General features: G+C 31.0%; 3 protein-coding genes across 4 annotated transcripts; 1 reads left to right on the top strand and 2 right to left on the bottom strand.

The window, feature by feature from the left end:
* Window positions 1–106: 106 nt before the first annotated feature.
* On the bottom strand, window positions 107–2,166 carry LOC101492554 (phenylcoumaran benzylic ether reductase POP1-like). The gene is made up of 5 exons (XM_004500749.4): window positions 1,872–2,166; window positions 1,616–1,750; window positions 1,169–1,409; window positions 545–748; window positions 107–462 (listed from the first exon to the last, which is right to left on the bottom strand). Exons 1-5 carry the CDS (start codon window positions 2,049–2,051, stop codon window positions 296–298), a joined length of 927 nt encoding a protein of 308 aa, XP_004500806.1. The 5' UTR covers window positions 2,052–2,166; the 3' UTR covers window positions 107–295.
* An 820-nt stretch (window positions 2,167–2,986) lies between these two features.
* Window positions 2,987–6,236, top strand: LOC101492884 (uncharacterized). Its single transcript, NM_001279118.1, has 5 exons — window positions 2,987–3,380; window positions 3,522–3,601; window positions 5,743–5,861; window positions 5,947–6,023; window positions 6,107–6,236. Exons 1-5 carry the CDS (start codon window positions 3,146–3,148, stop codon window positions 6,130–6,132), a joined length of 537 nt encoding a protein of 178 aa, NP_001266047.1. The 5' UTR covers window positions 2,987–3,145; the 3' UTR covers window positions 6,133–6,236.
* Window positions 6,237–8,722: 2,486 nt separating this feature from the next.
* LOC101493214 (transcription factor bHLH63) lies at window positions 8,723–11,348 on the bottom strand. Of its 2 annotated transcripts, none has more exons than XR_003473034.2 (7): window positions 11,086–11,348; window positions 10,768–11,001; window positions 10,543–10,677; window positions 10,388–10,459; window positions 10,065–10,290; window positions 9,846–9,957; window positions 8,723–8,936 (listed from the first exon to the last, which is right to left on the bottom strand). XR_003473034.2 is itself a non-coding variant. In XM_004500751.4 (7 exons), exons 1-7 carry the CDS (start codon window positions 11,344–11,346, stop codon window positions 8,899–8,901), a joined length of 1,074 nt encoding a protein of 357 aa, XP_004500808.1. In that variant the 5' UTR covers window positions 11,347–11,348; the 3' UTR covers window positions 8,723–8,898. The 2 variants fall into 2 exon arrangements, 1 of the variants encoding a protein (XP_004500808.1); XM_004500751.4 differs by having other exon boundaries at window positions 10,069–10,290.
* Window positions 11,349–11,354: the final 6 nt, after the last annotated feature.

The following is an 11,354-nucleotide window of genomic DNA, read 5'->3' as shown; positions in this document are numbered from 1 at the left end:
TCAGTATTTCATGACATGTTTTGTAGACCAACACAATCTTGGTGCTATCAAGATTGGGCTCATATCTTAATAATGTCTATTACTCTATCATTTATAAAAACAAGAATTATGTTAAAAAATACTATTTCTTATTGGTTGAAATTTATTGTAAACTAGCTGAATTTATCATAATAAAACATAGCATAGCATAGGTTTCTTCATTCACAACCCAGCAAGTTGGGGCTGCAACTACTACATGATTTATTTTAGACAGTGCAGTTTTACCAAAAGGATAAAACACATCATGGTTTGCATCTCAGAGAAACTGATTGAGGAACTCATCTACAGTAGTGTATTTCACATCAGGATAGAGAGTTGTAGCTTCTACTCCAAATGATGGCTCAATTTCAAAGTTAGTATGATCCCCTTTTACATACACACAGTGAGCAATTGACAGGATCATATTTAAGGGAGGTGAGGACTCTGAAAGATAGAAAGAAAATCCAATAAATTATTGCTGTTTTTATTCAGATTATATTATGAACAAAGGTCACTTGTTACTAACCTTGAATTTGCTTTATAAGCTGTTCCTCTGGGACATAGATTCTTTCAAGAGTTTTACCAATCTTATTCTCCCAGAGAGATACCAGATCATTAAAAGACAAAGCATTAGCTGAAGGTCTAATGTAGAGAATTTTGTTCAATGTTCTTGGATCATCAACTGCTTTGATTATATAAGTAGCAATATCCTCTTCCTTGTTAAAAACAGCTGTTAATTAATTAACCTAAAGTTATTAGTTATGTAGTATCAACACGCAGCGTCATCACTTCTAATTGAAGACATGTTATGTATCCAACATTGTGTTCGATGTCAAACACACATATAGTTAAAATCAATTGCTTATATTTTCTTAAATTATTATCACTACCTACGTGACCATATTAGTGCTATGTCCAACGTTAGTGTTTGTATTAGTTTTTCATAGGATATGAGTGAAATTCAACATGCGTCGATATCATATTTCAACAATGTGGTTATATTCAACTTCTTAAAATATTAATGGTGTGTATGTGTCAATGTCATGTTTGGTGTTCGGCTATCTGTGTTTCTGTGTTTAATAGGATATTAGGACAATAAGTGAAATTCAAGTATATAATCTTGGTGTTAAACTGTGTCTATAGTTTTCACCTTTGGGATTTCCATCTCCAAGGATAACAACTTTATCTCTTGGGGGAGATGTAGCTCCACCAGGCTGTGACAAAGAGGGTAGGAAGTAAGCAGCAAAGAAGTTGCTTGACACATAAGTGTAAGGAATTCCTTCAGCTTCAATGGTGCGGCGAATTCTGGCTTTAGTGGCATATGCACTCTTTGCCGGTTCAACTGCATTACTTCGGTCCACATCATTTCCAAATTCAGAAGGAAAGAACCTCTATCAAACAAGATAATATTTCAGATTATAATGACAATTATCATGGTAACATGATAAGTTTCATGTAATGTGGACTTGAATTTCAATTGCAAAAGCTAGCTTGAATTTTAAATAGCTTCTCCTTAAAGAATTTTAATCTATTTTAAAAGATATTAATTAGAAACCAAATAATGGAAAATATATAATAATGAGTAATGTGAAAGTACCTTAACATTTCCTGCTTGTTTGATGGCAGAAATAATGTTATCTTGATCAGCCAGCAGGGAGCGAGCCACAGTAGAAATGACCACATCGACCTGTTTTATAGCATTCACCAAACTTTGATGATCATATAGATCCCCCTGCATATATCATATCCCAACACTCACATTCACACTCAAACTAATTAATTATAATAATACAAAACTTGTGTGTTTTCGTCATTATTTGAGTAGTAGCTAGTTATAGGATATTTTTTATTACAATAACAAGATTAACAGACAAGTCATTGAATTTGTGGATGATGGAAGATTTAGCAGAGTTGGAAAGAGTTGACTCTCGGGTCAAAACGTAGGTTGGGTGGCCAGCTTTGACGCTCGCTTCCACAATGAACTTTCCGATGTATCCAGTGCCACCGATCAACAAAATCTTACTCCCTGCCATGTCAATTTTAAACTGCTTTTACCAAAATTCACAATTTCAAACTAAAATATCACTGCTTCACACTATTTCTCTTTTAATTTCTATTTTCACGTCTTTAGATAAACAACTCCCATTTAAACTTCCGTGATAGATCTTTTCTTTAATTAAATATTAACCACTAATATTTGTTTATATTTTTTTTTATTTAAACACAAAATTAGTCTTCATTCAATTGGTTGACTCAAGTATAAGTGATAAAGGTGGAATTTTGGATATTTATTAAAAAAAAAGTTGAATTTGTAGGTATATATACAAATAGAATTTTCCTTAAATAAATAATGTGAAATTTGATACAAACTATAGAAAATTTGATGCTAGTCGAGCTAAAAGTAAAATTTTCCACGTCTATTGAAATTTTGAATTACTGTTTGCTACGTTGAGTCAAAAATACTCCATAATGTGTATTCCCATTACAAGATACATCCCCTGATCCTAAATTACAGATTTTAAAATAATATTAAAACAAACATTGCCCCACACATGAGGTGTCTTGTATTATGTTATCGTGGTTATACACTTGTGTCAATTGAAAGCATCACTAGACCCACGTGAAGGTTTTTATTTTATTTTTCTAAAGATTGTTGAATTCATATGTTTCTAGAAAGACAAAAAATAATTGAGGATAATGTTTTAGAACTTAATCTATATCATTAGCAAATTTTTGTAGTAAATACTTCTAAACATACACACAACATACATGTAAATTAAACTAACGTATTATCACGTGGATGATAATAAAATAAAAGACGTGAAAAACTTAATTTTGAAAGAAAAAAAAATTAAATTATTTACTAATTAAGTTATGCATAATATAAAAATTAATATCTAGTTTCAACTAATGTATATTAGGGTGAAATGCGTTGTTCTAGGGGTCTTCTATTTGGACACGACAATTTCAAAAGCAAAACCATGGAAAGAAAAGGGAAAGTGCCACCAAGTCATTGTTTAAAAGTAATAACAACACTTGAATAAATAAAAAAAGTAATAACAACAGTCGGTGTCTTTAATAATTTGATATGAAAGTTTGAGTAGAGAAAAAGAGTTGAGAATAAAAAATGGAGACGGTGATGGAAGATGTAGAAGAATACAACTACAGAGAAGTGAATCTTCCTTCTCTGATCCCAGTGGTGGGTGAGCCAGAGCTTGAAAGAGAAACAGGGGAGAGAAGAAGAGGAAGGGATATAGTTATAGCCATAGATCATGGTCCCAATAGCAAACATGCTTTTGATTGGGCTCTTATTCATCTATGCAGACTTGCTGATACTATCCACCTTGTTCATGCCGTTTCAGGTTCCTTTGCTTTCTCATATTACTTTTTTTTCTTTCTATGTACCACCTACACGTTTGATTCAATATTCGTATTTCATAGATTTTTTTAATTCACTTTCTGTGAAATATTAAACAATTGTAATTTTTGAATATATTTTGCAGATGTGAAGAACCAAATTGTGTATGACATGACCCAGGTGCTGATGGAAAAATTAGCTGTTGAGGCTTTTCAAGTCGCAATGGTTAGCGTCTCTCTTTGTTTTTCTATTTTTTCTTTTTTTATTTATTTTATTTTTACAACTATTTTCTATTTATTTATTTATCGATTTTTTTTATAAATATAAATTTCACAAATAAAATAGGATAGACTTTTTCTTTACAACAATATTATAGGATAGAGTTATTTAATTTGACAAAAAAAAATGAAAATTCAAATTATTAAACTACAATTGGGCAATTTGGGTTGATCGAGTGGTCTGATATTTTTGTTGAGCATTAAATTTTTAGAGTCAAAAGGCAATTTGGGTTAGTTTCTAAATTTTGTTAATCGACGAATACATCTTTAAAATTATAAAATGTTAATTAAAATAATTCATATTTTAACTTATATCGTTAGAGGCTATGCTTTAACATGTTAATTGAATGTGCAGCTCATCTTTGTCGATGACATATCAATATGATCTTAACATCAACGAATTTTATGAAATTTAAATATTTTATGGACTAATTAGTCAATAATTAGTCCATGCGTAATGACGATTACACACAAATTTTTCACTTAGTCTATGCATAATGACCATTACACACAAATCTGTCACCAAAAAGATGACATTGATGTGAGATTAATATTGATAAGTCACATATTCAATTATCGTAACAAAAGTTTACTAAGAAACTATTTTGATTGATATTTTATGATTTTATGGATGTATTTGTCAATTTGTAAAATTCAAAAATTAATTTGACCGGCATTTACAATTTCAAAAACAAATTTACCTATTCACTCGAAATTTTTAGTTAGTAATTTTAGAGTCCAAATACTTGTGTAATATATATTTTATTTTTTTTGAAACACTCTTGTTCATTCAAAAAAAACAAGGATAATAATTTGATTGATAACCGTCAAATTATTAAGAATGTTCATCTTTCATCATATATGCTTCAAAAATCACACAAATAGTTGGATGTGATGCCTTGACATTGAAAACTTCTAATAATGCATATGAATTAAACTCTTTAATCTATTGGATTAGTTATAAAACTAATCCCCAATTAACACTGTTAATGCATTTTATTTTATGACCTTCAAATTGTGTTGAAACTAAGGGTATATTTTGGTGGGGAGGGATGACTTGTTTTTCTTTTCGAAATTAAGCATATTATAAAAAATATTTCCAAGAATGATTGAAATGTGATTGAAATTTTATATGATCTTGATATATATTACTCTTTTAATTTTAAAAAAATCTCAAATATATATTTATAAAATATATATTTAGTTCTCCAAAATCGATCTCCCAAACAAGGTATGTATTAACAACTCTGATTCATTGATGGGTAACTTGCCCTTTTATAGTTTGTACAATATGAATTTTAACAATGCAACTTGCTTAACAGAAAACAGAAACTGAACATTCCCTCCCTTAAACTCAAGTTGGAGCAACTAGTTTGAATCAGAAATACAATACATTCCAAGCAATTTTCTGAACTTTGCAAAGGACTCTAACTTCAGAGGCTATGCCATCATATCTGAGGATTGATGCTGAGATGCACATAGGCTATAGTTTCTTAAGAAATGGAACCTGATATCAATATGCTTACTTCTGTTATGCATAACTAAAATTTTCTGACAATTTTATGGTTAAACTGTTCTCACAAAAAACGGTCAAACACTTGTCATGTTTTATGCCTAGACTTACTAAGATTCTCTTTAACCATATGCCTTGACATAGTGTGCTACCTCAATTGTCTATGGCGGCGCTATGGCCGCCATTTAACAACGCTGCTATGAATTGAACCTCAATTGCTGACATGGTGACCACTGGCTGCTTCTTAGATGACCATGACACTGCTCCACAAGCTGGCATAAACACGTAACCTGAAGTGATTTTCCTGTCAGAATAAGCTATGAATCCTGTTTTGTACAAAATGCCAAGTTCCAAAGTCCCCTTTAAGTATCTCAGAATCCTGTTTGGTGCCATCAAGTGTCCTTGAAGCAAACATTAAGTCTGGCCTTATTGCAGTCAAGTACATCAAACTTCCCAGAAACTTGCTTAATAAAAATTGTAGAATGATGATTTTGAGTGCAGGATGAAAATGTGTTTTATAGATATTTGAATATAGTTAATTGTAAATGAAAATGATTAATATGATGGGGAAACAGGTGAAAACAGTAGCTCGGATTGTGGAAGGTGATACAGGAAAAGTAATTTGCAAAGAAGCAGAGAGAACCAAACCTGCAGCTGTGGTTATGGGGACTAGAGGCAGAAGCTTGTTTCAAAGGTGTGTGTGTGTGTGTGTGTCATTCATTCATTCTCTGATTCTCATGCATGCATTATTATTTATTTGTATGCTTTTTGTTGTTCAGTGTGTTACACGGAAGTGTTGGTGAGTACTGCTTTCACCACTGTAAAGCAGCACCTCTTGTCATTGTTCCTGGAAAAGGTCTGCATTTCTCACATTTTCTTTTTATTTCCCTCTCAATTTTGGAATATTAACTGAATGACTTTACTTTCTTTCATTCACAGATGCTGGTGATGCTTCAATCGTCTAGTTGATTTGCCTTGTGTTTTGTAATCTATCTAACTTCATACTCACTGCTTTGCATGTAATTGTAAAATATTCATTTCTTCAATTTAACAATTGTTTGCCTTCTTATGTTCACTTTTTTATATATAAAAAACAAACGTTGCTGTCTTTTGATTTTCTCTCTTCTTGATGGATGGTTTCAAATTTTTGCACAACTTAAAAAGCAAACACATTTTTAAATTTTAAATTGTGTTTTGAAAACTTTCCCATGTATCTATTATACCGTATTCTTTTAAAAATAAAAAATAATGTGTTTTATCCCATTAAATTCGACATGGATTTCAGAAAATTAAAAAAAAAATTTGGAATTCATGTATTTCAAAAAAGTTGAATCTTGTGTGTCGAATTTTTTTTTTTAAGTTTTTTTTCAAGTTCACAGTGTGTTTTAGTAAGGTTTAGAGATTAAGGAATCCCAATCTTTAGTTTTCCAGTATACAAATATGTTTTTTATATACTGCAAAATTTTTTCTAAATTTTCTAGTATACAAGATATATTTTTGAAAATCGAAACTTTGTGTACAAGTACAAAGTTCAATTTTTTTTAAAACCATGTTTCTCAGAACTCAAAGTAAATTTAGTGAAATAAAAAAAATTATTATTATTTTAAAAAAATATGGATAAAATAGATAATTTGTATAAAATGTGATAGAGAAATATGAGTAGTGTGAGGTAAAACTTTTCTAGTGTTTTTTACACGTTTTAAAAGAACAATCACATAAGTTTTAACAGTGGCCCAATGGACAGGGAAAGCCCAAAAGGCAAGGTTGCAGAAGCCTTGCTTTACTTTAGGCCCATCTGTAAAAAAAGTCTCACCTCAAACAAAAAAGTCTAGTCGTACAAACGAAGTGCATGCCGGATTATTATTATCTATGTAAAGATGCAGAGCTAAAGTACAAATGATCATGCCATCATAGTAAATAGGCACTTGATGCATTATTTCATTAAAGGGTCCTATAGATCCCGACAATTATTCCTCTACTCCCACAATTATACCTTCCTAGTAAGGTAGAATTATCAGATTCATAAGGAGAGTTAACCGTTAAAATAATTTACATTTATTAAAATAAAATTATACGCTATGATTTATTTTTAATTTGCATGAAATTTTATAAACATCATATATTTCACATCAACTTGCAATCTAGTAGAGGATTGATTAATTTCATATTCTGTGAAAAGTAATTGAGTGGTGTAAGCGTAGAAATTTGATAATTATGTGAATTGATCCTATTTTATAAAGTCCGTGTATCAAATATTCATACTCCAAATCTGATCCAGCGTAAATTGGTTTTTGCTTTTGAAATTTTTTCCCCTTATATTTAATGATGCTAGAAAGGGAATTTTTGTGGATTTTCTCTAGCTTTTTTTTTAATATTAATAATAACAAATAGTGTAAGCCTTTTGGAAGTGCCCAAGAGCGCCCCATGTGATTGAAAGGGTAGAGAGAAAAGAAATTCTCACATAAAGCTATAAATGGGCCAATTGAAAGCAATATCCAATATCATCTCTCCCTATCCGCAGGAACAGAGAATCAACAAAATCTTCTCTATGAACAAGACAGTTGCATCCATGTCACTATTATAAATGCCTTGAAAATGAAACATGCATGGCTGCGCCTCACTTGTATGTATGCATCTATCTCCAAATATCTAAACCACTACTACTTCCCAATTAACCGTTCATACTGCATATTATCAAGACAAGAACAATAATCACACATACTATACTATTTATAAACATTTCAGGATTGGGATAAGGATCTATCTATCCTTCTAACCATATGCACATGAATAGAAATGATATTTATGATGTACCGTAAGTATAATTCAGTTGTTGGCTGTAAAGATATTGATATACATGATTCTAACCATTAAATTAATTGATAAAAAAATGATAATTATGATTGAACCCAATAATAAATTCTTTTGTGCACATAAAAGACAGAATAGGATTCTAATAAATTGAAGACATGAAAATGTTTGCCCATCTCCCCTTCCTTTCCACCTCTCGTATTTAGATCTATGTATTCAATTCATTCTATGGTCTATAGCTATCACTGTCTAAATCAAGAGCCTCTTGTTCTGTCCCCAAATGCTGCTTTATGAAGGTCCCCTATCCAAATTCTCTCCCCTCAACATGTTCAGTGTTTTATTTCTGCTTCATCCAAATAAATGGATAAGGCTTTATTGAATATCTAAGAGTTCAGGTTAATTTAGCACATCAAAAGTGGCATGATTACTTTTGCAATCATTGGAATTTGAAGGCATCCCCATGTTTAACTTAATAACATGAATCTCACAAACCTCACATACATTATATTCAAGCAATTATAAGTTAGGCTAAACAAAGATTGTGTAAATAAATATATATATATTATTAGTATATGTTTATGTTTTACAGAGGACATTGAGAGTAAGGAGAAATATTAATAATCAGAGAAAAGCAGTGAAAAGTTATATATCCCATAGTTGCCTGGTCCTCGTATTAGACCTTTGATCGTTATCAATCCTTTCTCATTGGTCATTTTCTAATTTTAATGTGTAAATGAAGGTGACTGAAGTTAACAGGTATTAATTATATGATTTTATTAATATTATGTAGTAGTATACAAAGTTACAAACAATTAATATATAGGCTGACTATGTACTTGAAAAGAAAAAAGAATCTTGATAAGAGGCATTTTGGAGGAATGAAGCTGATTAATCCAATGAATGGTCACAGATTTTCTGGTCTACATCTCCATCTTTAAATTGCTAGCTTCACCTAGACCTGCATAGATGTCAAATGACACTTGTTTAGAATTTATAATCAGTAGTCTAGTATAAATATTTCCATATTTAAAAAGTTAGAACAATCTTATATCAAGAGGCTTTTACAGTTTCTAATCTATCCTTTTATTAAATCTATTTCTTTATATATTTCTAATCATATATCACTCCTAGTATATAGTATAATAATAGTATATCTCTCGCTTTCTATCTTACTTTTCTATCTTTATGTTACACCATTCACACATCCATCAGCCTTGTGAGACCATCATTTTCACTGATTTTAAGTGGTCTCTAAAATGGGATTGTGAAATGGCAACAACAAACAAGCCTCAAGTTGTTGTAATACCTCCTTTGGCTTAAGAAAACGACTGATGCTATTGCTGGTCCTAAACTTTTTCATCCAAATTATTTCACAAAATACAATTAATTTGCCAAGTGTTTTTGTCACTTGATCCAGACAAGACAACTAACTATTCATGTTTTTTGTCATGCCAATAGCCTAATACTAAAATAATCTTTTATGTCTCTTGTTTAAACTGAACAAAGTATATGTGTCATGATCTTAACATAGCATTAACCTTTACATTCTCTGTAAGTAAAGTATAGTGGAAAAGTGGAAAGACATAAAGAAAAAGTAAAACAGATGTATAATTTAATGATTTAACAGATCCATTCAAAAAAATCATCTTTATTTCGATAATTGAAAGACAAAAGAAAAATAACAGTATTTATATGCTTGATCAAAATCAGTGGGATGTAACGTCTCCATCATCTTAAATCCACTCACTTTTGCATCTACTTTTTACATTAAAGATACCAAGCTAAGCAAAAAGTGATATTATAGCTTCCTTCACAAAAAAAAAAAAAACAGAAAGATATTATAGGCAAACACAAATTTTTTAGCTACCTGTGAATAACTGAGATTGAGAAGAAAATGATGTTGCTCTTGCTTGATCAAAACTCAAGTTGTTGTAAAGGTTTTGGAAATCACCTTCCCATGTTGTGGAAGGTAGAATTTGCTGCAACAGAAATAAACAAGATAAAATTAATTAATGAAATAGTAGAGCAATATATACAAGTAAAACACTAATAAAAACAAAAAAAGTAATGAACAGAAGGAGATAACCTACGGAAAAACAAGAAGAATCAATAAAAGTTTCAGGTAAAGATACAGGGGCACTTATGGTCCTTCTAAGTCCCATATCTGAAGGGTTCATCCCAGTATTATCTAATCCACCATAAGAAACAAATTGCTGTGGTGAATTGAACTGAACATAAGGATTAATGCTATTCAATTCTGATGATATTCCCATAGCTGAAAAAGTTGCATTTGCATCACAATTAGGAAACACCTGTGTGAGAATCAAATGAAATACAGAAGATTATGTTAAAATTACATAATGCAGATTAAGGTGGAAATGAAATTATTTCATATACATATCCCTTTACCTCTTTTTCAAAGAGATCATCAATATTGAAGTCATGCCTTGGATTGACAGTAGCTAATTTCATTGACAAGAACTGCAAAGGGATTTCCCATAAAATTAATTTATGATGGACTGAAATTTGCAACCGAGTTTTATAACAAGGGAGTAAGTGGTTACCTCAACTTGTCGTTGAAGAGACTGAACATAGTTGATGATTTCATCAAGCATTCCAGCTTTTCCTGTAATTTTATTGCATCCAGGTACTAAATCTTGTAAATACTTCATTCTCTCGCTAATCTTTTCCCTTCTAACCTGTACATCAAAATTCAAATACAGTAATGCTTCAAAATCATGCTATATGTAGCTCCAAAAAATAATAATTATTATTATTTAATTACTCACTCTTTCTGCTAAGCTATGGCTATCGGTGGCTTGTCCACGACGTGCTCGAACATGAATGTAATCAGGTTTTTCATTTTGAACCTCAGAAGCTTTTGAATTTGAAGTATCACACTTTTCTTTTTTGTTATTTGTGTTCTTTAATTTGCCGCTGGCTTGCCTCGTTATTTTTGATTCACCGTCCTCAACACCAACTTTGATCCTTTTTTTGTCTTTGTTGTCATTTTCATCAACAATCTAAACAAAATCAAATAGAATATATTATTATTATTATTATTGTTATGATTATATCTCTGTATAAATGCAAAATTGGGCACACACCTTGAGCTTAGGATTATGTGCCTTTTCAGGTTTCCTCTTGTTAGAACAATTATCTTTCCCAAGTGAAGGAGAGTGATTGAGTTTGGGGTCTACTAGAACAGGTGGACAACTGAAAGTTCTTGAAATTGCAGAATTGACATCAATTCCAGGAGCAGCTACAATTGGCATATGAAAGTGGTTAATGAATCCAGATGGTGAGTGATTAAGTGAAGAAGAAGAAGAAGAGTAACTTTGGTGATGTTGTTGTTGTTGCAAGTTCATCCTTTCCA

Source organism: Cicer arietinum, chromosome 5, assembly GCF_000331145.2.
Source record: "Cicer arietinum cultivar CDC Frontier isolate Library 1 chromosome 5, Cicar.CDCFrontier_v2.0, whole genome shotgun sequence".
Lineage (NCBI taxonomy): Eukaryota > Viridiplantae > Streptophyta > Magnoliopsida > Fabales > Fabaceae > Cicer > Cicer arietinum.
This window is presented reverse-complemented; position numbering and strand designations above follow the sequence as displayed.

Bases quoted from the DNA above. Each gene is read 5' to 3' on its own strand.
- LOC101492554 (XM_004500749.4), bottom strand. From the start codon at position 2,051: ATGGCAGGGAGTAAGATTTTGTTGATCGGTGGCACTGGATACATCGGA. The intron at 1,751-1,871 runs GTAATAAAAAAT...TGATATATGCAG, and splicing joins TGTCTGTTAATCTTGTTATT to GGGGATCTATATGATCATCA. The intron at 1,410-1,615 runs GTACTTTCACAT...CTTGTTTGATAG, and splicing joins AACAAGCAGGAAATGTTAAG to AGGTTCTTTCCTTCTGAATT.
- LOC101492884 (NM_001279118.1), top strand. From the start codon at position 3,146: ATGGAGACGGTGATGGAAGATGTAGAAGAATACAACTACAGAGAAGTG. The intron at 3,381-3,521 runs GTTCCTTTGCTT...TATATTTTGCAG, and splicing joins CCTTGTTCATGCCGTTTCAG to ATGTGAAGAACCAAATTGTG. The intron at 6,024-6,106 runs GTCTGCATTTCT...TTTCATTCACAG, and splicing joins TGTCATTGTTCCTGGAAAAG to ATGCTGGTGATGCTTCAATC.
- LOC101493214 (XM_004500751.4), bottom strand. From the start codon at position 11,346: ATGAACTTGCAACAACAACAACATCACCAAAGTTACTCTTCTTCTTCT. The intron at 10,460-10,542 runs GTAACCACTTAC...ATCCCTTTGCAG, and splicing joins CTCTTCAACGACAAGTTGAG to TTCTTGTCAATGAAATTAGC. The intron at 8,937-9,845 runs GTAGCTAAAAAA...ACATCTATGCAG, and splicing joins TCAATCTCAGTTATTCACAG to GTCTAGGTGAAGCTAGCAAT.